This window comes from Thalassophryne amazonica, chromosome 22, assembly GCF_902500255.1.
Source record: "Thalassophryne amazonica chromosome 22, fThaAma1.1, whole genome shotgun sequence".
Classification (NCBI taxonomy): domain Eukaryota; kingdom Metazoa; phylum Chordata; class Actinopteri; order Batrachoidiformes; family Batrachoididae; genus Thalassophryne; species Thalassophryne amazonica.
This window is the reverse complement of record NC_047124.1, coordinates 15,427,135-15,452,770: the sequence shown is the minus strand read 5'-3', so window position 1 is coordinate 15,452,770 and position 25,636 is coordinate 15,427,135. Positions and strand designations below refer to the sequence as shown.

Genomic DNA, 25,636 nt, shown 5'->3' with positions numbered 1-25,636 from the left:
CATAAAACAATTCAACATAAAATTTAAATAAATAATTAAAAACGAATAAAAAAATTCAAATACATAAATAAAAACAGAAGTAAAAGAATAAAACAGATAAAAAATAAAAACTATTCATAAGAAAGAGAATAAAAAATAGGTTTTCAGTCTTGGCTTAAAAATGTCCATGGACTCCGACTGCCTCACGGTCGCAGGAAGACTATTCTACAGGGTGGGTGCACGATACGAAATGGCTCTTTGACCTGCTGACTTCTTCTTCACCCTAGGAACACAGAGAAGTCCTGCATCCTGTGACCGCAAAGCCCAGCCGGCACGTAAGTTCCACCAGATCACCAAATAGATGGTGCCAGTCCATGAACACCTTATAAGTCAATAACAAAATACAAGTTGGTTACTGCTGTTAATATACAACATGTAGTTCTGTTGGACTACCAACATGCAGACCAGGTTTGTGAATTACAGTAACGGTGTCTTTAATAACAGACACAATGAGAGTCAAAAAATTGTGGGCTACATAAGAAAAAAATGTGTGTTGTTAACAAAACCAGCAGACCTCATCGATACTGAGGCGACTTTACTCCAGCATTCGTCCTTAAAGGACAGGCGCACTCTGGTGGTCTTCGTTCTGTGCTGCTTTTTAAAACAAATCAATAAATAAATATAACTCATTATGTGTATATACAGATAAATGTGATTAATTAGTTTTTTAGATCACAACCCTTCAATCAACCTCAAGAAAATATTCCTAATTCAAAGACATGGTTTAAATAACCAGGCCCCAAAAAGCAGCAGTCATCTGTTTTATATTAACTTACAGCGAGATCTATCTCCAAAATATTTATACATTTTTTTCTTTGATCACCTCAACATATGGACACATGATTTCATTATTTCTCTACGCCTACATTTTTGTAAACTGCTATAAAACCCATCACACTGTACTGAAGTTAAATTTGCACATGCAATTTTGTTGTCACTATAGTTTTTATTCACCAATGGAAGTTTTTTAGCTGTTGCATTTCATCTGTTTTAATTGTATCAGTCCTACAGAATCAACAGAACTAGTTAAATCCATTTTCCTGGGACGTGCAAACATCAAATGAGAAATGATTTCTCATTTGACAGCTCTAAAAGGTCGCCATCATCAGTTCTTACTACGGCAGTCTGACAAAGTTACTCACATACTTCTTTAAAAGTTTATAGGCAAGTCAGTCCAAGCCAACTAAACGCTGAATACGTTTAAGATCAATTGTCCAATTTAGATCTGGGACCTTTGCCATTAGCGGATTTCTGTTTTCCAGCTGCAAATGTGAGCCTAAAGTTCAATCAGCTGAAATGTCTTTACATTTAAATTACAGGAACATCACTTTTGAGGGTAAGAACTCAGAGGGTTCAAGGTTGATGGAGATTTGCACCCTTTGAGTGTTATTCTACAAGTTTCCCATGAAGGAGTTTGAAATTGATGTGACGGATCTCCATTAAACTGCAGATGTTGATCAGCTGGGATGTGAACACTTGGGTTGTCTTGGTCACATATCTGACCAGATGTGTACGCAAAGTTAATATTATTGGATATTTGCAGCCAATGGATCCGTATTTGCTCAATGTTCCTGAAGGTGGCAGCTCAGATGTGTTTTGGTTTGGGTGCGGTTGCCCTCGTTTTGTCCTTATAGAATGTCTATAGGTGGCATCCTTATGGACTCTTTCAAACTCAGTGGTCACCTTTTGATATTTGAGCTGACAGATGTTCAGTTTGCCAAAGGGCGAGAAACCTGCAACTTAGCGTCTTATCCAACTGACACACCAGCATGTAGACACACAAACCTTGACTTCACAGGATCACTAACGGAATAAATACCATCATGTACCTCAACTTAACCACACTGTCAGAATCAATCCAAATGTTTGGTTTTTTTTGCCCAGAACCTAAAATATGAAGCCTCATGTGGAAGTGTTTGAAGACTTCAACTTTAGGTTGGACCGTGTAACTGGACAGGTGCACGTGTGGCGGAGGCCAGCAGGAGTTGCTGTGCATATGTTAGTCAGTAAACCTCACTCCCCAATGACAACAGACGCTGTGGCTCTAGACGCCAGAGCAAATGGATTTTAGCCTCCTGGTTAGAGCACCTGCCTCCCATCCTGAAGACCGTGAGTTTGTGTCCTGAGTGGAGTAGCAGAGTGTGAGAGACAGAGACACACAATGGTTCAACCAATATGCATACACTTTGCATTTGTAAGGCTTCACATGCAGCCATATTTATCCAGAGCATCAAATGTATATGGCAGAGACTTTAAATTAGCTTGAGGTAGATTAGCTACAATTGCAAATGTAAAGATTCCTTTTTAAAAATTTTAATGAATTATTTAATTTTGTGGAAATTTGTTTAACAAAATGTAATGATGCGATTCGTTGTTGGTTAGTGCTATTTGCTGTTTCGCAGTTGTGAATCTCGTGCCGTCTCGCGGTCCGTCACTCGTGAGAGAGGCCGGTTTAAGCAGAGTTCCCGTGTCGCCTATCAAACGGTGCCTCTAAAAATCGGTCCCCCCCGATGACGCGGTTCACGGATTAACATCTCATTTCTGCTTCAAACTGCACACCAATTGCAGCAACAGATATCCGAAGCTTTTGTACAACAATAATTTCCACATAAATTCAGCATTATTTCATCATAAAAGGCGGCGGAAGCGATCAGAGCACCGCGGTTAAATGAGCTGCTAGCTGATGTGTTCACTGTGCGTCGGTCATTTCAAAGAGTCACGGAATTTCGTCAAGCTTCTGCTTAAAACGGCCTTGTTTCTGCTTAAAACTGACTTTAGGATGATTTAAGAGGCTTTACCTTTGTCATCTGATGGTTAATAATCCCATTAATCCATTTGATCGCTTTGAGTGAAGAGACTCCATCTCACGGCGGACCAATTTTTAGAGGCGGACCGCTTGGTCTGCAACACCGGTTTAGGGCACAGTGTAAATACACCTCCTGAAGTATGGACAACATCGGGGCACAGCAGAAGTTCATCACAGGTGCTACACTTCTTCTAGATAACCCTCTCAACTTAAGAAACGTGTCATCATAATCGCTCATGAACTTTCTGAATCGGCACCATCCACATCGTCACTAGCTATTGTTTGTTTACATGGCTCTGAAACAGCAGAACTCTGCTGGTGCCGCTGTGCATTCTGGGAAGCGCAGGGGGATTATGGGAAACGTTAAATTACCGAATTGCGATACAAAATTTTTTATTTAACAAAGGATAAATGTAACATTTTGGTCAACAGCCCTTCGTCAGTCATGCCAAGTGCATCCTGGTGGTTTCTCTCTTGCATGTCAAGTACATCAGAGCAGTTTTTCTCTAGTGTATACCTTTGGTGTTTTTCTGGTGGACAGCACGGTCATCGTTCTGGAGAAAATAAAGTTTAAAAAATAAAACTGGTCTTGAAAGTGTGCATATATTATTGGCATAAAATGGATATCCTGACATATTTTCACTGGATGATCAAATCCATTAATAACAGCTGCTGGACATTCTGGATGTCAGCTGTGGCTCGTAACTCATGACTTGTACAACTGTAAAAGAAAACTATAACCTGAGCTTCCTGTGTGATGACACTCAGCTGTGGTTTTCTATGTTTTAATGTAAACATCAAGGTCCTCAATCGGGAGTCAATCAATTTGATTTTTCTTGGAATGAGCCCCATTCATTATTTCATGAGAAATACACAAAAATCCCTCAAAAAGCTGAATGAAAGTGAAAAATATTTTGTGATCTGGATACCAGAGGTGGGATGAAGTCACTGTCAAGTCAATCTGCAAGTCCCAAGTCAAGTCTCAAGTCAGCTTGCAAACAGTTGGTGGTCATTATGACTTGAAACTTGCTGATTAATGACTTGAGAGCGACTTCGTCCACCTCTGCTGGATACTATTTCCTATTATATTTTCGATTTCCTGGTGGCTGTTTAATCGGCTATACATTGCGAGGCAGCAGGCGTGTACATTTCATTGCCTCTTGAATAACAATAAATGTGACTATAACTAACCAGAACTATGTTCTCTCCCCAAACTGAGTGGACTCAACTGATTTCAGTTTGTCATGAAGAACGCAAATGATTTTAAGTTTATATACATTGCAGCATAGGCTTTATGCTGCCCCCTGCTGGATTGGGGGTGGGGGAGCTGGAGCCTATCCCAGCAGTCACTAGGGTGTGTTAGGCAGGGTACACCCCAGACAGGAGGGCAGTCTATTGCAGGGCCACATATCAACAAACACGTTCACAGCTCTGCACCTGCACTGCATTTTCACAAAACAAACTTCTCAAATGAATAAATAAAAACTTTGCTGCACATTTGAGCAGCTTTTGTCGCCATGTAGGCAAAAACAAAACAAAAAAAAAAAGCTGCATTTCTGGCCTTGTAGTATATTTCCTACTTTGATCTTCCCGTATTAATGTATAAAAATTAAGATTTTGAGAGAACAAAATCTTAGTATTTCTTCTGTTTTCTTGTTGCTTAATGCTGACACGTTACACTGTATTTGTTGACATTCTGATGCTTGATTCTGCTTTTTTCTTTTCCTCTCTGTTTTAAGAGATGAGTGTGGTATCTGTTCTGGAAACCATCCTGTGCACCAGCAACATTTCCTGTATGTTCGTTTTGTGAATTGTTTTGTAATTTGTGTCTGTAGCATGGCTCAAGCAGATGGTCACCCCTTTGAGTCTGGTCTGCTTGAGGTTTCTTCCTCCGAGGGAGCTTTTCCTTACCACTGTTGCTCTGGGGGTTGGTAAGGTCAGACCTTACTTGTGTGTAGTGCCTTGAGGCAACCTTGTTGTGATTTGGCGCTATATAAATGAAAATAAATTGAAATTGAGAGTTTTACAGTTCTTGATTTTTTTGGACGTGGTAGGTTTTGCCATATGGACGGACAGAGGGACAGCACTGCCTCTTGACAAGCACAGCTTACAGTTGTGAAAAATAATATATGAGTGCATTTCAAATATTGGACTCTGATCCTGGTTTAACCATCAAAATGTTGCATGCAATCACTAATTTCTGTTCGTTAGACCAACAGAGGTACAGTATGTGACAAAACCATATAATGCTGAGGAACACAAACAAATATAGTCAAATCTAAACTTGATACTTCTGAAAAGTAAATGGGTTCAGCTTGCATGGGTAATGTTGGCACAGACAGAGAATGACATTTGGCACATTGATTGTGTTTTTGGACACATGCCTGAGTTTAGCCAGAACTGCACCACCTGTACTCTGATCAAAAGGGTTTGAAAGAGTAATTGGTGCGGTTTCTTTTGTTTGTCGCTCATCGTGATGTAGACATCATTCATCCCCGTGCAACTGGAGCCAGACTGTCTTGGCATGAAAAGTCAGTCTATTTGTAAGTGTGCAATGTGGAAGTGCTAGAGTGCTGATTTGGATGGAGATCAAAGCACTGATTTATGTGAGAGGGAGGAGGAAGGGGGCGAAAATACCCCATTCCTGTTTACAAACTGGGAAAAAACAAAAACAAAAACAATGATGAACTGGGCATAGGCGGTTCAAGGGTGACACTTAAACAAGCCACTTTCTCAGTTAAGGCACTCTATTTTATTGCTCCCACCCCTTTCAGAGAAGGGTGTGGCCAGCATTAGTACCTTTCCATTAAAAATAAAATAAAATAAACAGTTTAACATCCTTGACATCAGAAAAGAAGTGGTGAGGGAAGGCAGATTTGTTTATTTTTCATAAAAAGAGGTACATACATCATTTCAAACATGAAAAATGACACATACAGCACCTGCATACCAAGTGAGGAACTGAAAATATCAGATATTTTTAAAATAAATCTTGTTTCCATGTTGAATACAGTCAGTGTACTGCACGCTAGCAGCGTGATAAACGTGTACTGTGTGCGAGTGGCACGGACCAACCGAGTGTGTGGTTGGCCAAAGCATACGCACCACCTAGAGGGGGGGCCGGTTCCGGCACCAGCTGTACCGCCATCAATGAAATTTGTCAACATAAAAAATTTTTAATAAATTGATGCGGGCTGATTTTGGCATGTGGGTGGGGATGATAAACTAATGTATTTTTTTTTATGGGGGGCCTAAGATATGACCTCATTAGCAATATTTCATAGTACTTAGTACTACTTCATGGTAGCCATTGTTCAAGTGGCTACATGCTCTCCATTTTCTTCTCAGACTTGCTCACTTCCCTTGTGCAAACCCCTCCGTATGTTAATCATGCCTTTTATTCTGGAACTTTAGAAACTGCGTGTTGGACTTTGTTGTCGATGTCCTGATAAAATTACAGACAGTTGGTTCATAAGTCATGAGATGATGGTAAATGTGCGTTGCGTGCGATATCTCAACACGTGACGGATGCATTTGAAAAGGAATTTGGTGAAGAGGTGAACCTTCGGTCACATGGATGAGTTGATTTTTAAGGATGATGTAATTATATGAACTTGAAATTTGTAAAGACGGATCCCAGCTCAGTTTATGACCTACAGTAAGGAATTTGCTTTGCTACCACTAGGGGTTGTCTCTGTTTGCAGCTTTCAGGATCCATAAACTGGGTAGAACAAAAAAAAATGTTAGTTCTACTGGATCATTTCTTTGTTTTTACAACACCTATCTTCTGATCTTGTTGAAACCTGAAAAAAGGAAGTTAAAGTGAAATATATCTTTAGAAGTGTCACATAATCCCAAAACCAGATTCCAGTACTGTTAACGTTTGGCAGATGTATGCGCTTCCATCGCGCCCTCTGGAAACATAATCAGTGAGAACACGTTTCTGCTGGTGAATGTTTATTTGTTAGCAGGTTTGTTTTGCTGCCACATGCTTCGCGGGTTCAAATGTGATGCTTCACATGAAACAGGCTTCAAATTTGGCAGGTTTCTTCTGATGGTGCTCCAAGTTCTTTGTTGACACTAGAAATTCTGATCTATTGAATCTTTTAAGTCCAGACTGTCATATATAAGCAGTACGTGTCTTATCTCACTGCAATAAGTTAATGTTTTTATATTAAGTATGGACTTAAATTCTGAATATTAGAAGATTTAAATTTTAGCCTGACAGACAGACTAATGCTTAAAGTGTGAAAAAAAAAATCGGTCTGATTTACCAGCCTATTTAAATTTGTTCTTTTAGTATAATTTGTTATTCTTATTTTTTATGTGAGTGATTAGGATCAAAGATGAGAGGCCAGTAATCAGAATCAGAGAACAGGATCAAAGGTCAACATTCAGGAAGGTCAGTGATCACAAATAGACAGCCTTAGGACCAAAAGTAAGCAATCTGGAAGTGGAATGTCCTTTTTGCCAACCTTTAATCATCAAAACTCATCATTTTGGATCAAAGGGTATGATCAAAGATTAGAAAACAGGAACAAAGTTCAGTCTTAAGACCAAAAGTAAGGAGTCTGGATCAAGTGGCATATCCTTCCTGCAGACCTTTCATGAAGATCAAAGGTCAGCAATTAGGACCAAAGTGCATGATCAAAGGTCAGCAATCAGGAATAAAGATCAGCCCTAGACCAAAAGTATGGAATTCAGATAAAGTGGCATATTTTTCCTTGCTGACCTTTGATCAGGATTAAAACTCAGCAATCAGGAACAAAGGTCAGTGATCAGGATGAGAGGTTAGTCATCTGGATCCCATGATTGCCCATCCATAGGCGTACTTTGATCCAATCAGGTGGAAATAAAGGAGTTTTGGGATATGAATTGTGACACCAGAGTGGAGGAAGAATTGAAATTTGGATTGGTGATCAATTTACCTTAAAAGAAAACTGTGGGGCTTTGGCATACTTTTGTTCCTTGTAGCACAAATTCACTCCAGTGGAGTCTGCTCACCGTTTGGTTCATATGGTGCGAGTCTTGTGCCCCTGGTGTCTGGTGCATCTCTCCCTACTCGTTTCCTGCTAAATGAATTACCATCAGAGTTAAAAAAAAAAAAAAAGAGCTTTGTTCCACCCAGGCAGTTGCCCCAGTTACCCTTGACGAGACATGAACCCTGTTGACTGTCCATCCTCTTGTTATCTCATTTGTTCGCCTCAACACGGAACCTAGTCAAGAACAATCCTGGGGCTGTGGCTCCCTTCAGGAGCAGCAGAGACTCTTCTGGTTGGTTCAGAGCAGTTGATGCCAGTTTGTGTAATTACACAAATCCGGTCTGAATCATAAACCTTAATTAGCCTGCTGAGAGAAGTTGCGTGTTCCTGCTTTGTGGAGTCAGACTTGTATTGGGGCGTGCGTTCTACGCGACTACATTTTGTCAGATGAAGGAAAGCGTGTCTTGAAGAACGTACATGTGTACATACACACACACACCTGCTTGTGCTAACCTAACCAAGCCTCTTTTCCCACAGACGGACACACTTTTCACACTCTGTTTCTTGACCACGCATCCAGGCGCGCGCCACACCAAAACACACTCACTGTTGCAACCGCGTCGTTTTCTCAGAGGACAATGACTGTGAACGCGGATGACTCACCTGGCTGGAGGCAGCATAACATTCAGAGGGTAATTCACTGTTATGATTGGAATTCTGCCCTTCCCTTCACTTAACGCAACGCGCCAAAGGCAAAAAAAAGGCAGCGAGTCAGAAAAGACACCTGCTTCATCAAGCTAAATCTCAAAGTGTAATTTCACAAAAAGAATAATGTCCCAAGCCCAGAAACACAGCTAACACATCTCAGAAAAACTTTAAAAGACTAATGCTGACTGAAAAGGTGCAGCAGCACAGGAAAGGCCGCGGTTACGTTACATCCCATCAAAGTCTCCATTACTTCCTGATACGTCATATCCAAATGCTCCAGGCTGCACGAAATGTCATCCGGATGCTCACAGATTTAACAAAAAGTAGCTCTGATATCCAGGATTCAAACCAGTTCTACAAGCGGCAGAGCTCAGTGAGACCAAAAATATTTGGACAAAGCCATACATACAAACAAGGTGAGTGATGTAGGAGTTACATGATGATGATGATGATGGAAGGGGTGGTTGTTAGTCAAGGATAAAGTGGTTTGATTTGGGGCCACATAGAACCATACATTATGGAAACATGGAATAAATACTAAATATTATATAAAATAATTTGCATGAATTTCTAAAGTACAGCTATTTACCATAGACAGGTGGAACGTGGCGGTCCCTTTGGACTTCCCGAGGCCCACTGGTGCCCCAGTGTATATAGCACTTCTCTTCTTCATTTACCTCTTTAAGAAATACAAACATAGTATTTTATAGTACATCTGTCTGTTAGTAGGCAGTTCTCAAAAAAAAAAAAACTGAGTACAAGAAGGTGACTAGTGAGGGAAGCCACCAAGACAACGCAGAAGTTACAGGCCTCTGTGGCTGTCACAGAGCAAACTCTTAACACAACCTATATATGAACATATAGATACATATCAATAACTTCATACATTCCTTGTTTACATTGAGATATGAAGTCATGCCTAGACTTTGCATCTATTAAATATAACGCAATGCTATAATACCCTCGGCCGTATGAGCATTGTGTTATTTATAATTTGCAGTTGTTTAATTAATTATTACGCGATTGTATCGTCTTACGTACAATTTGTACATGTTCAAATCAAATCATTATTTGTTCATGTTGTGCAAATCAAGGAATATTTGTAGCTCACTCTCTGTGCATTGCACATATTGACTCGGTCGCACATACGGGAACTCTGTCTGTGAGCTCTTAGCAGCGTGCTTAGCAATACCAGCTGGTGTGCAAATAATGAATAGCGGACAATGATGTTTCATCACCGTTTTGTTGTGTTTTATTTAATGCCACAGCAATGTGAGGCAGTGGGTTATACCAACAAAGCGAGAAAGAAAATTAAAATCGATCACGACACATCAAAAGGAATATGTGTCACATCAATCATGGGTGATTCTTAGACTACGGGCACTTATTATGTCCTTTGATCATATTGTATGAAAAACAGAAAAAAGGTGAAATTTCACACTTTTATAGTTATCTGTACAATGAAAGTGTGTTAAGAAATTTGTTCTAGTAGTCTATGATGACTTCTTCACCTTTTTTCAGCATCATTATGTGCAAATATTGCCTTTTTGTGCTTGTCCCACACCCAGACTTTTGATCTTCAATGATAAAAATGAATGGTAAAGAAACGTTTTTTCTAATGTTTTAAAATATCTCTGAATAAAATATCAGTAAAATAATCAAAACATAATTGGGGTATTCAATGTCATACAACTGTTGTGATTTTTTTTAAACAAAATGTAGTTGTCCCACACTATTGCCGTAATTTCCACCACAACACTGTAATGTCCCTTTAAACAGTTTGTATGAAAGATTGTTTGGGTAGTTTCTATGGAGATAAACAGTGACATCAGAGCACATGTATATAGCGCCAAATCACAACAAACAGTTGCCCCGAGGCGCTTTATATTGTAAGGCAATGGTGTGGTGGAAATTACATTTACAAGGCCAATAGTGCCCGTAGTTAAAGAATCACCCTCATGCGTTACTTTGGGGAAAATAATCAGCACTGGCCCCGTCCTGGAGCAGACCAGCAATTCACAATGCATACGCGATGTAAATCATATAAAAACAAAAATACCTGGTGTGTCTATGAGGTAGAAATAAATATTAGAATATTCACTGAACATCTGGCTTCGAGTTGGTACGGACGAGATGTCAATCCTGCTGCTGCCAATTTGGTTTTATATCACTCCCAGGCGATATTATCCAAACCTTCTGAATAGCTGAAGGCGACACTAAGGTCCCAACAACAGAAATATAATGAAATTCAAACAAATAAATACCTGGAATTCAAGAGCAAATACCACTCCCACATACACAATGTATCTCTATGGTAAAACGCGCCAACAGCCGCGAGTTTCACACCAGTGATGGACCCGACGCAAATCTTTGAGTTAGCAGGCAAGCTAACATCTACAAAATGTCTTATAAATGACACCAGTGGTGTTATCAGGTTACAAGAACAGCCTTTTCATTTTTAGAAGTGTTTATTTCTCACTTGATTTTACATAATATACCAGAAACAAAGCAGTTAGCAAGTCGCTAAACTAGGAAGTGACGTCACCATGCTAACCTCCATAATATGTCTTATAAATAAGTTCAGAGGTGTTAATAGGTTCCAAAAACTGCGCTTTCAGTTTTAGAAGTGCTTACTTCTCGATAGATTTTACATAATATACAAGGTCTGTGAGAAATAAACGGACCTTTTATTTTTCAAAAACTATATGGATTTGAATCACGTGAGATTACATCAGACAAGCTTGAACCCTCGTGCGCATGCGTGAGTTTTTTCATGCCTGTCGGTTGTGTCATTCGCCTGTGGGCAGGCTTTGAGTGAGCACTGGTCCACCCCTCCCGTTGGAATTCCTTTGACAACTTGTTGAGAGACTGGCGCTTTGCTTTATCAAAATTTTTTCAGAAACTGTGAGGCAGATCTGAGTGGACACCATTCGAGAAATTCACATGGTTTTCGGTGAAAATTTTAAGGGCTGATGAGAGATTATGAAGTGTTACTGTCGCTTTAAGGACTGCCCACGGAGCCGGACAGCGCGCCGCGCCCCGACCCGCCGTCGTCAGCCTGTTTCGAGCTGAAAACTTCCAAAGTTAAGCCTCTGTTGACCCAGGACGTCGTGAGAGAACAGAGAAGTTTCAGAAGAGGTCGGGATCAGCAGTTTATCCGGACATTCCACTGTTAAAGGAGATTTTGTAATGAAAGACATGTGGACGGATTCGCGCGTCAGGATGCAGCCGCTCATCACACGGAGCCACAGAAAAACACCTCCGTTGGAAGCCTTACAGGACAAGTTTGAACATGCCCAGCTGTTAAACAATTTCTCGGATACTCACTCGACTGAAAGCCATCGAAAACCGCCTGAATCTTACGAATGTTATCAACACGGAGGTGTTTTTCTGTGGTGCTGTGCGATGAGCGGCTGCGTGCCGACGCGCAATTCCGTCCACACGTACAAGGAGTAGAAGTGGTGAAAGTAGATGAGTTTAAATATTTGGGGTCAACTGTTCAAAATAATGGAGAGTGTGGTAAAGAGGTGAAGAAGAGAGTGCAGGCAGGGTGGAGTGGGTGGAGAAAATGGCAGGAGTGATTTGCGACCGAAGAATATCAGCAAGAGTGAAGGGGAAATTTTACAAGACAGTAGTGAGACCAGCTATGTTGTATGGTTTAGAGACTGTGGCACTAACAAAAAGATAGGAGGCAGAGCTGAAGATGTTGAGATTCTCTTTGGGAGTGACAAGAATGGACAAGATTAGGAATGAACATATCAGAGGGACAGCTCAGGTGGGACGGTTTGGAGACAAAGTCAGAGAGGCGTGATTGAGATGGTTTGGACATGTGCAGAGGAGGGACCCAAGGTATATAGGGAGAAGGATGCTGAGGATGGAGCCACCAGGCAGGAGGAGAAGAGGGAGGCCAAAGAGAAGGTTTATGGATGTGCTGAGAGAGGACATGCAGGTGGTTGGTGTGACAGAGGAAGATACAGAGGACAGGGTGAGATGGAAACGATTGATCTGCTGTGGCGACCCCTAACGGGAACAGCCGAAAGACAAAGAAGAAGAAGAACAACAACAAATCAAGGCGACCATCTTCCAAGTCGGTGATTCCATGATTTTTGTCTTTTTTTTGCAGGCTGACTTTGTGTAAGCACCCAGCTTAGCTAGGTTGTTTGCATTGCGCGAAGCTTAAATTGCTGAAATGTTTGGAGTAAGCCGTTTTTCAGGTCTTTGCTCGGGCATGTGATGCAGAGAGCAACAGCGCTGATGATTACAAGTCGTCATGTGACGTGGCAATACGTCATATGTACATGATGATACAAGATGCAGTTCCACTGGCAGCTATATGCACACGACAAGACAAACATACACGTTTTAGCTGAAAATGTATTTTTGTACATTTACCAAATTACAAATGAATGTGACTTTAAAGTGATTTGTCTGCTGTTTGAAAGGGAGATGCAAGGTGTGTGGCACAAGCCTGGATTTAGCACCGCTGACATGATAAGCAACTGCCCGCACAAATAAAGATGATCTTAATTTTTTTTTTTTTTTTTTAAAGCTTGCCCTGCTGTAAATAGCCTCAGAGCCATTTCTTATGTCTGGATACTGTGCCAAGGTATAAGTATGTTAATTATTATCATTATTAATACTGTTATCAAACTGTTGGTTTAAGGTGATGGCCATGGCATGCGAACCGACTCCGGTGTTAATATGAACATGAACAGAATAGTTACAGGCTTCTGTTGTTGTCGCTGGACAAACTGATATAAAATGACAATATTATATAGGTTTCATACATAAATGGCTGTCCACAGTCCTGACCAAAGACTGATGTTGACTGCTATCTGTCCTGTGTGCATCTGTCCAGCACAGTCCCTGTACATATTCATACACAGGACTTTCTACTTATGTTTCTGTTACATAGAATAAATGTCCCATTTAACTTTAGACAGTGGCTGTTTCATATTGTTAAAAAAATAGGTTACTATAAATTAATGTTTAATAGTGATTTTGTGTGTGAAAAAAATCTGCGTGAAAACAAAGAAATGCATACCTAAACAGCATACGGAGAATGACAGTCAGATTTATGCATGTCTGATCGTTTGCATCAAGGCTTCAAATGTGTTAAATTACAGATGAACTCTCAGTCCTGGAAATTGCTTTTTGCTTTGATAAATCATGTTGCATGTGCAAACCTCACAACACCTACAATATTGCACACTTGGGTGGGCACACCCCAAATTTCTTATTCATGAAGGAAAATGTGTTAAATGAACAATATGTGGTATTTTGGAAATTTGAAACATGCGACCCCAAATGTGCACATTTAGAAACAACATGCACATTTTATTTTTTCAGGAGCAATGGTGTCTGTGCACATTTGTATGTATGCAAACCTTGAAATGAGGCCCAAAATATTTGGCTACAACTTTCTGAACTTTGAATTTTGTCATTTAAATTGCAAAACTTGAGCTTCAAATCTCTTGTCACACACTTCATGTATTTATCAGACATATGCAGTATTTTCTTTGTATGCGCGGCCTTTTTACGAACAGTGCATCTGCAATTAAAGCATCCTGAGACTGTGCGGCTGCCTGTGGCGTTAAAGGGCATGTTCGGTTTGTGTTGCCATTCACGAGTCATCTGTTTGGCAGATCTTTGGCAGCAGCAGAGCGACTCTCACACCAGTTGTTTTTTTCACCAGCAGCAGAAATCAAAGAAAACATTTAGCCAGCAGTCACGTTAAGTAAACAGGAGTCACATGGGGAATTCTGACATGTGGGACGGTGAAACAGCCTGCTACATTCAAGGTTCACCTGCACCAGTCGCTGTTTTGGAACTGCAGCAGCATCTGAACATCACATGAAAGATATATTTTCCTCGAGCAACTATCCACTTACGTGTGACGATCAGTGCTGAAGGGTACATAGCAAATTTTTTGTAAACACACTCACTCCTTGGAATAATCGCATTTTGTTGGAATGCCATACAGCACTTTACGAATATTGTAAAATTTCAGAGTTTTTTCCCCCAGTAGAGGCCGTGAGGTAACCAACACTGTCTAAGATTTTTGGTAGCTAAAAATTCCACCATTACATTTTTTCATTGCGAGTTGCCAAAACATCACGTGTGGCCTCTTTTGGCGATGAAGCGCAAGAAACCAAAACGCACCATGACGTCAAGTTAAAAGCAAAGCCTGCTGTTTGTATGAGCATTTACAAGAAAATAATTTTTGTAGCTACAAGCTGTGAAAAACTCTAAATGTGCTGACAGTTTTGCACTCCATTTTACTGTGAACTCCTGAGACATTTTTCTGGAGTTGAACCCAAATGTCTTCTGTTCAACTGTCATTAAAGCACAAATTCACATTTTTACAGCCTTGATCCATTTCCAGATTTGTATACGAGTGAGAATAAGAACTGACGTGTTCTAGGACCCAAGTAAAAACAATAAGTACAATAAAATACACTTGAGTACACTTCGTATCTACTACTATAAGCAACAGAACAGGATGAAGAGTCATGAAATAGAATATCTCCACCTGGTGGACATTTATCATTAATGCGGGTACAACAGAATTTTGCAAAGTGCTCTAGTACTTACATATTGTACTAAAAGTGTGCCATTTTCAGGCAATAATTGGTACTTACTTAGTATTGTAATAATCTTTAGCGCAAGTACGTAAAGATACACTCTAGTACAAACAAGCGTGATTTACAGAACTTAAATGTATTCAAGTATATATGTATTTAATTATTCATCTTTCATAAATATACTTTGTATTCACTCTGAGCACATTTAAGTACATCTTTCACATACTTGTTGATGTGCTTATAATATATTGGACATAAATTTATACTTTAGTCAAAATAAAAGGATGATGCACTGAAAAGTATTTAAAATTTATGACCCATTCATTTTGACTGAATAAAGAATATCTTTTGAATGCATTAATAGTGTATCAAAATGTATCTGGAAATGATATACTTAACTACATCTTGTCAGTTATCTCAAGATACAGTCTAGAACACTTTGTATAACTTAATTAACTCTTATGCAGCACTAATGATATGTATTGTTAGCGCATCAAGTACATGATTAGTACTCAACAACAAACTTTTGATACATTAAGGAACTACTTAAATTTAGTGTACTTTTATTTTATCCTGGATTTTTGTTTTGTTCTTCAGGTTCCGGTTTTGAAAGGTCTACTTAGAGGTCTAAAAGCAACAGTAGTGGAGAAATTGCATCTAGTCAAAGCTACCAATGCTAATTGAGTACTAGGATTTGTAACCCAGTACCAGGTGGTTATAAAGTGTTCATTGCTGGGATTGGTTGATGAAGAGTGTTGGGTTTTGTTCAAGTTGTTACACAATCAATCAATATAGGACAGATGACCAGATGTCTAGGCTCAAGGTCTCACATTCTCCATCATTGACCTCCATTGCCAACCTTCAAATATTCTGATGATATCAGCATTATACCCTTCAACCAGTAATATGGGGATTCAACTTTGCATACAAGAAAACACGGCTTTTGGGGAGAAAAACCTAAATTTGAACATGACCAACTTCAGTTTAAATCAAGACAACTAGACACAAGGTCATAAAAATAGCACATAAGCCAAAGGACGGGAAAGCAGATAGACAGATGGACTGTCATTTGTAACACTTCGGTGGTCCCACATTTATAAAGTGCAGAATGGGTGCATAGATGGAAACAGGTGTCTCGTAATATCCTGACAATCTGCGGCTGCACACCAATATATTTTGTTCTGTTTCATCTCTTGCGGTGCTTTAACATCTGTCCACCTCACGCTTGTTCTTTTTTCTTTATTGCTGGCACATTTTTTGCACTGCTGTACTTGAGATGACTTTGAATGAACACACTCTCACCGTAACCCTCACAACCTCATTTTAAGGCAAACCCACAAGCAAGAAGTTGCGTTGATGAGGACGGCCAGAGCAGTGTGTGTGGATTGGGGGGGTCATTTCCTCTCATTTCCATTCTTGTCAGGTCAACCGGTTCTAAAATAAGCCCAGAACACACACACACTCATTCTGGCGCTTGTCACCGAGCAGGTTATCACTCACAACGTTGCGCCTTGTTAACCTCCGAGAGCCTGAATGTCAGTATTGTAATATACACCTGGAACTGTTATGGCCGTGATCACGGCAGCAGGAGGGAACATCAATTTGTTTGACTGAGCACCGAGGTGCAGTTTCACTTGCAGGGTGCCTCTTTTACACGAAGCTCATTATGCGTGCATTTAAAATTTAATACGCCGCGCTGAAGAAGTTGAGGTAAAACTCAAAGGTTGTCTCAATGTCACAGTTATTTGACAAACTGTCTTGGGTTTTACTTTCATGCCGTCTCCCTCATTCATGTCATTTCCTGTTTGTACATCTTCATAAATATTTATTTCATTCTTTGTTTAGCGGAGTTGATTTTATATCACAATTTTATCGGGTCGATACTAATTATTAGTAATACTGGAGACCGATAACTGATATTTGTATCCGATATTTGCCTGCAGTGTCAAAACATAGAGTAACAAATTAACTAAAAACTTTCTTGAAATTTCTTGCAGTGTATGTTTAATTCACAGAAGCAGCATGATTATGAAGTTGAACAAATGAACAAACAAATAAATAAATACACAGCTCCAGCCTGCACTGCAAGTTGAATTTGTGACATCTAACAAATCAGGTAGTGCTGTGGGCCAGACAGTGATAAAACCAGAACATTAAGTTAAAAATTAAGTTGTATCTTAATCTCAAAGTCTGTGGATCTTTAGACATGACCGTCACCACTGAAATAAAGGTAATTTTATGTGTTATTTTACATGTTGCCTAAAAAAAACACGGTTTAACGATGTGTATAAAAGACAGATTTGGGCCTTTAAAAGCTATGGTATCGATTAAAGGGATAATGTGAATTAAATTGAAGTGTTTTAAACCAATAAAACATCTTAAATGATAACAAATGTCAACAGAATTTTTTAAAAGTTTTTAAGATGGACTGGACTTAATGGGAGTTGAAGTCATCACAAACCAGCTCCTTCTGCTCAGAGGACTTTAACTGACTTCTACTGTTCAATACACTGCAAGTAAAATAATAAAAAAATAAAATAAAGCTATCTTAAGAGTAATGTCATCAATAAAGTAATAAATAAACTCACCGGCTGTGCTGACCAGGTATCACTAAAGTACAGAGCACCTTGATGCACTGAATGGTCCATTACCTAAAGGCCTCTGGGCAGAAACCTCTGTGTTGTTAGTACTTCCGTTTTATTGTGGAGCATTGCAAAACATTTGTGATGGATGCACTGTCTGAACTGATAGTAGACACGCTATCAAATTAAACTGTTGCATGTAACGTTCATTTGTGTTCACCATGTTTGGAAGTGTTCTTGATGCCGCTACGTGTTGTAGAATTTCTAGGGTTGTCTTAATTTGGAAGTGTTGCTGCCCCATTTGCCCATTATACTACAGAGTCATGATGATTTTTATGTATAAGAGATTTGTCCAGAAGGACCAATGACTCCTGTCAAATTGAGACTGTACAGTAGAGGGACACATACCTGGCCTCTCTTTAACACAGGAATCCTCCCTGATTTGATCTACTAAAGTAGATCAAGCTCAGACACATAGATTGAACAATTTCTGTAGCTCCTGCATTGCTGTGACAGGAACTAACGAGGTCTGAACCTTAAGCCTTGAGGTACTCCTATTTGAGGTATATTTAGCAAATGGGACAAGGCTGTTCATGTCTTGAGTTAGGACATTTAAAATTAAAACAAACCCCATCCAAACATGTTTCCCTTCCCACTGAGCTGTTCCAGTAAAGCTGTCTTTTGGCTAAAAGTGCAAAACAGAGTTTGCAGTAGGATGCTCCTATGTGAGCTCCTATGATAGCTGCCAAAAACAATGATGATGACGACCTTCTACACTGCTATCATCGAGTCCATCCTCTCGTCTTCCATCACTGTCTGGTACACTGCTGCTGCCACTACTAAGGACAGGAGCAGACTGTATCATCCACGTGGCAGAGAAGGAAATCGACTGCATTCTGCCATCCCTACACGACCTATATGCCTCCAGGGACCTAAAGCAAACAAGGAACATTGTGGCTGATCCCTCCCACCCAGGACATAAACTTTTTGTTACCCTACCCTTTGACATGAGGCTGAGGTCCATCAGGACCAAACCCTCAAGACCTACCCTTTGACATGAGGCTGAGGTCCATCAGGACCAAACCCTCAAGACACAAAGCCGCTTCTTTCCAACCGCAGAGGGACTCAAATAATGTCAGACACCCCTGCTTACTCTGTCTCCTTCCCTGCTACCATAAAGTATAGATTGATCATCCCTGCACTGAAAGGTACTTACTGTACATCTGTACTCCAAATACCTGTTTTTGCACTGTCCCATTCCATTTTATTTATTTAACAGTGAATATTTTGTCTATTTGACTCTTTTTACTTCTTACAGAAGTATTTTTCTTTTCCTGTTGTTCATGTACCAATAACACCAGATCAAATTCCTTGTATGTGCAACCTTACTTGGCAATAAATTCGATTCTGATAATATGAGGATGTCCAGGGTGTACCCCGCCTCATGCCTGCCTTATGACTGCTGGGATAGTCTCCAGCTCCAATGCCACCCTTGATTGGAGTAAGACGGTGTAGAAAATGTATGAATGAACTTTATGAGCAACATCTAGAAAATGGAACTAACTCATTTCTAAGGTTTACACTGCCAGCATATATATCATCTGTCACTTAACTGTGTCTTGACATTCAATAGACAAATGGGAACAAACACGGTGCCGTTTGATATGCACAAATAAAATTAACAGTTTTAATGGTGCAAATCGCAAGAAAAACATTTGTAAATTACCTTAAGCTAATTAGCACACAGTGGACCTTTTGTTGATTAATGAAAGAGTGGTTGTTAGACTGCTAACAGCTAATGGGGCTCCAAATTAACAAGCAAACCCACAGACGGAGGTCCTGAAGGGTGTTTAGCAGTTGTTCTCACTGCTGATTTATTAATCAGCGGTGGCCCAGACGTGGTGATATACGGAGTGATTTACACATCTCCTAATGTTTACCATAATAAAATGCAAGCAATGTTATGATAGCAACAAACCATTTAAATACTAAAACTGGCTGCCAGGTTGGAACCTGTTCAGTCTTGAGCAGAAAATTGGGTGTGCCCAAGAAATCTGTAAATATATAAGAATTAAAGGTCACCATGAGGCAGAACCCGAGCCAAAGGATGACATACTATAAAAGAAGTAAAGAGACTACTCCAGTTGCAGCCGGTCTTTGGCACATATTTGTGCAACAGGAAGTAAAAATGTCAAACACTCCGTTGTCATAACCACAGCGGTTTGATGCAGTCTGTGACAGACGTGCCCAACAGTTTTATTTTCCTCAGGGTGTTTACAGATGTTCTCATCATTACCAGTATAATTTCACACTTTTTTTTTTTGCCTTGCTGGATCATCAGTGGGATTTGTTTTAGTAGTGAGCGGAACGCTGAAGAGACGACAGAAGGCTGTGGTGACCACTGTTCATGAATAAATGGAGCGCTGTGACTCTAATAAAATAATTTCAGAAAGGACTTTCAGCTTTTAAAGTAAGTGATTTTTTTTTTTCTTCTTGTTTGTGGGGCAAAGCGGTGGCTTGCTGCGGCTCAGGCTGATAACCGCACCTGGAGCAGCGTTTTATAAACACAGAGGGACTTCTTTGTTTATTCACAAGCAATTTCCATGATAAGGAATTAAAGTATTGCTAGACGTCTAGTCATCTTCCAAAACAAGGGCGTCATGTGGACAACAGTTTTCATCAGGCTGTGATGATGAATCTGTCTGAAAGGATGTACCAGGTCAGAAAAAAAGACTTAATTTACTGTGTGCGCTGAGGCCAACAGGTGTGCTTCACATGATGCAAACGTAATGCTGTCGTCTCTTCAGCATTCTGCTCATGACAAAACTGAGTCCCATTGGTGATCCACCATGACAAGGAAAAAAGTGTGTTATTAAATTACACTAACAACAGTATGTCGTTAATTCTGAGCATCTGAGGTGACTAAGGCAGGGCTATGACAGTTTCATGAAGACTCTAAGTTCAGTGTCTTTGTGCTGACGTAACCAAACCCGACCCAACCCAAGTATCACTTTGAAATATTTTTACAAACCCGACCCATCAGCCTGGACCGGGGTATCCGCACTGTAATTTGCAAGGATATGTAGTTATTTTGAAAACTTCTCCATCCTTCTCCTCTGTCTAAACGCACTGCAGATTCTGGAACGATACTGTGCATGTAAGAGCAATTAGTTCTTCTTTACTGCCGGACACAGACCTGGAAGTCACAGGTGGCCCACACAGGTGGTCAACTTTAGTTTAAACGGCTCTAAATCATATTAATCCACAGTGCTTTCTGCTATTTTAAGCAGTGCCTTGGGGTGACTATGTTGTGATTTGGCGCTATATAAATATATTGAGTTGAATTATTTCAATTCCAACTGTGATGGCGGTACTTGGAAAGCCAAATATTTTCTGAGGAGGTACTCAAATCCCAGCCTGACTTGAATATCGCTAAGGACCCTTGGGCAAGGTCCTTAATCCCCTAGTTGCTCCCGGTGTGTAGTGAGCACCCTGACATTGGTGTATGAGTGTGTCTGTGTGAATGGGGGAATGTGAGGCATCATTGTAAAGTGCTTTGAGCTTCTGATTCAGATGAAAAACACACTTCTGTAGCATCCAAACCAGGACTACTAGATTGTTCAACAGCTTCCTCCCTCAAGCTGTTAGACTGTTGAACTGCCGCCCGGGATTTTGTCACCACTGTACTTTAGACTTTAACAAGGCGCTACTTGGATACTTCAGACAATTCCATTTTCAGTCTGATATATGTGGATCAGTCAGGGATATGTGTGTGTATGTATGAGTATGAAGGGTTGGGGTGGGGGGGGGGGGGGGGGGATTGGTGTGATAGATGTGTGTTTTATTAAATTTTTTTCCTTTGGATCCCTGTGAGAAACACCCTTTCATTTTACCTGCACTACAGCTTTATGTACAACTCAATGACAATAAAGGTTGATTTGATTGATTTTATACTATAAATGCAGTTCATCCATTTTGGAAAGTATAATGGTACAGACAGCAAAGTTACAAGGACCACACAAAAATGGGAAACATGGACTCAAATGTGCGATATTTTGACATGAAAAAAGGAGCTCTCAAGTTAACGATGGCAATCCAGTTTCGTGTTAACCATTTGTTAGATTAGATAGAATTTTATTAATCCCTTGGGAAGACTCAAGAAAATTAAAGTTCCAGCAGCATTGCATAGCAGCACACAGGGTAAGAAGCACACAGAGTATCAAAAGTAGAAGTAAAAAACAAGTTGCAAAATATAAATACCAGAAATACTGCTCACTACTGGTTTACTGGCTACTACTGTTCCTCTCCTTCCTGTCCCGTCTTCCTGTTACTCCTCGAGTGAGGGGGAAGAAGGATTTGCCTAATTGTAAGCATTACCCATCAAACATAAAATAAGTGTATGACAGAGCAATGTGACCCTTTAACCTGCTGTTAACTGGTCAATACTATGTGGCAGTTACATGATGACATACTGTTAAACGTCAACATTCTCTACTCAGACGCATTGTGTGGGTCCACAGATTCAAACCGGCAATCTTCCCATCAATTACTGTGAATGTATTAATTGTAATTTTCCGGTCTGTTCTTTTTCTAATGGTTAAATCAGGGAGGAATTGCTGCTGTTATCAAGTGACAGATATGCAGGATTAACAAAGTGAAGTTCGCATTGAACCGTTGACAACTTAATCAACAATTATAATCACTTTGAATGCAATTATGGTCGATTTGCAGCTTACTGTACATGCATCAGCATGTTACTAACTGTTTACACTGACAAACAGTTCTGACTAGGACTGTAAAGATCAACGTTTGTTTTGTTGGCGTTTCTAAATTTGTTTGCAGGATTCACATCCACCAAGGATGCAATAAAATCACCTGTTTATTTATTTGTCAGTATGTCTTTTAGCAGGATTACGTCAAAACTACTGCATGGATTTTGATGATATTTGCAAAACAGATACATATTAGGCCATGGAAGATTCCATTAAATTTTGGAGGTGATCTGGATCTAGTTTCATTTTATATAGGCTTTGAAGGATTACGTCAAAACTACTTCATGGATCCTCACCAAATTTTCACCACAGATACATATTAGGCCATGAAAAACTCCATTAAAGTTTGGAGATGATCCAGGTCTGACTTAAGATTTCACTTTATATATGCTTTGAAAGATTATGTCAGAACTACTTCATGGATTCTCACCACATTTCCACCACAGACAGATATTAGGGCATGAAGACTCCATTAAATTTTGGAGATTATCTGTATCCAGATTGGTGGGCGTCAGAAGTATCTGATTGCTATTGTTAAAAATCAAATTAACTGGCTTTTACAAAATGCAATGTAAATATTAGTTGGTTATATTAGTTAAATACTGTGCTAATACTAGACAACTTCACAGCTCCCCTGGGTCTGACAATCCAAGATTAGACCCGAGACAGATCGGCCTCAAATATCTGTCCGTTTAGTCAGGAATTAGTTTCTGCCTGTTCTGTTGTTGTAGGTCCCAGTTCTGCGTATGTTTAATTGACTCGAGGGATCAGGTGCACACTGCCACAGGAAAGTGCATGAACAGCAGAGAATGCAGGGTCTTTGCATGAACTAAACATTTTAACATGGCCTTCTATGGGAAACCCATGTTAAAATGTCCAGTTTTAGAGCAGAAATAAACACGTTTGGAACCTGGTACAGAGACCAGAGTTATGAGTAATTAAGGGCGTGGTCACGCTGAGTGACAGGTGTGTGCTGAGGACCTGAGCTCAGAGCTCCAGTCGCAGACGCCGCTAGCTTTTGTGGAGGACGGACTTCCTTTCTGTGCATTTTATTACAAATATCTGTGATAATATGGCTTACTGTGTAGTTAATTGTCCAAGCATCGATTGTGATATGTACCCACATTATGTCAAGATTCCCACAATGCCACATATACATTCAGAAATGCATTCGTAAGAGACCCACATACATTCAACAACATGTTTGTTCATAGTTGTGTTAGTTATTGTGTAAATGAATATTTGAATCAAGTCTGGATGTTGTGCTTTGCTACATCCACAACACCATGGAACTGCCTTGGGTCCTGGATGTCAGCCACACAGGTAGACCATTCCCACAGTCCATTCCCACATCTATCTGCCACAGCCAGGTGAAACGTGGGCGTCCCCATTGGCTTTCTTCAGCTACTGGGGTCCTAAACACTCAAGCACCTGCATGCTGGATCATGCACAGAGCACCGAACCAAATGGCCAAAATGTCATACCTGATGCCCCCTCACAATGCAAGTGATACTTTTCATCCTAGTCTCTCTTAGTAACCACCCCGTCCGGTACAAAGTCATTCCAGTGGTACCCAAGGATCCGCCGAAGAGACCTAGTACCAAAGACATCCAATCACTGCCTGAATGCCATGAAAGTTAGTATGTCCGTACTAATTTCTTTCTCTTGCCTGTCTTTGCAGATCTTACAGGTGAATCTAGTGATGTCCATCCTGCTGTATGTGATGGTCCTAGTGTACCTCTATGGTATCCAGGTAACCAACATGGACAGCAGTCATTACCAGCAGCAGCAGCCACAACCGAGTCCAGACCCAATTAACTCTCTTATTATCCAGCTCCTTCAAGCTGACCTGACAAGGGGAAAAACGAGGGTCAGCCAGGGTCAACAGGGAAAATCCAGGGATGCTGAGTCCAGCGATATGCTACCTCCTCTGGGCTCACCTAGCGCAAACTTCCCCTCAGAGGAGCAGCACGATGTAGAGCAACGAGGGACAGGAGGTCACGTCGGCGAGAGCAGTGAGGGCGCGTTGGAGCAGCCGATCTTCCTGCTGAACTCAGACTTACTCAGGCAACACAAACGATACCACTCACCTCGGGTGCTGCTCAGCGACCGCCCGCCACTTCAGCCGCCACCACTGTACCTCGCAGATGACTACATGAGTGGTGAACCAGATGTGGCGGTAGGAAATAAGACACGAAAAAAGCGTTACGCTGAGCACAAGAGTTATCGCGGGGAGTACTCTGTGTGCGACAGCGAAAGCCGGTGGGTGACGGATAAAACCCAGGCAGTGGACATAAGGGGCCGACCTGTCACTGTTCTGGATAAAATTAAAACTACCGCAACGCAGGATGTTAAACAGTACTTTTATGAGACGCGCTGTCAAACCGCCAGGCCCTTCAGGGGCGGCTGCAGGGGTATCGATGAAAAGAACTGGAACTCGCAGTGCAAGACATCACAGACGTACGTCAGAGCATTGACAGAACTTCGAAATGCAGTGGGCTGGCGGTGGATACGGATAAACTCTTCCTGCGTTTGCGCTTTATCGAGGAAAAATCGGAGGACGTAAATAAACCCATACAAGACCTGCTGGGGACTTCCATCCCGTTTGGAATTATTCTGCCTCTCTAGGATTTTATCTCTTGCTCTCAGCACTCCCCACACCAGGATTACATGTCATGGCAATGAACCGAAACATTTATATTTCTACTGAAGATATTATGGGTCCATTAAAATGGTATTTCACATTGTTGTTCTGTAAATCCACAAGCAGGTGCAGGGCTGCTGTATTGGAAGAACAGGGATGGGGAGGGAGGGAGGGAGTGTACATATAAATTATTTAAGTTATATGAAATGCAGTTTATATATGTCTATCTATATATGGTGTATGACTATATTTGTGTTATTTATTTAAAGAAGACTTCTTCAAAAGGAAAAAAACATGTCTATATAAAGAAATGAAACAAGCTATGAATTCATTTTGAGATCGTAACAAAGAGTTGGGCTGCAATGGTGCTTCACTGTAAAGGGGTGTTCATATTATTGCGGAAAAATACATTTTTTTGGTCTGACATACTTATGTGCACTCAAAAAGTAATTTCTTGAACTGGCTAATATGATCAGTGTGAAGGATGCCAAGCAGTTATTTTTGAGGTCAAATTTTCAG

At 40.4% G+C, this 25,636-nt stretch overlaps 1 protein-coding gene across 1 annotated transcript in view; it reads left to right on the top strand.

The window, feature by feature from the left end:
- The window catches only part of ntf3 (neurotrophin 3), a 32,165-nt gene extending 6,881 nt beyond the window's left edge, over positions 1 to 25,284 (top strand). Inside the window, exon 2 of the mRNA XM_034163676.1 lies at positions 24,155 to 25,284. Coding sequence (XP_034019567.1) covers positions 24,155 to 25,039 — 885 coding nt within the window. The 3' untranslated portion in view covers positions 25,040 to 25,284. The remainder of the gene's footprint in view (positions 1 to 24,154) is intronic.
- Positions 25,285 to 25,636: the final 352 nt, after the last annotated feature.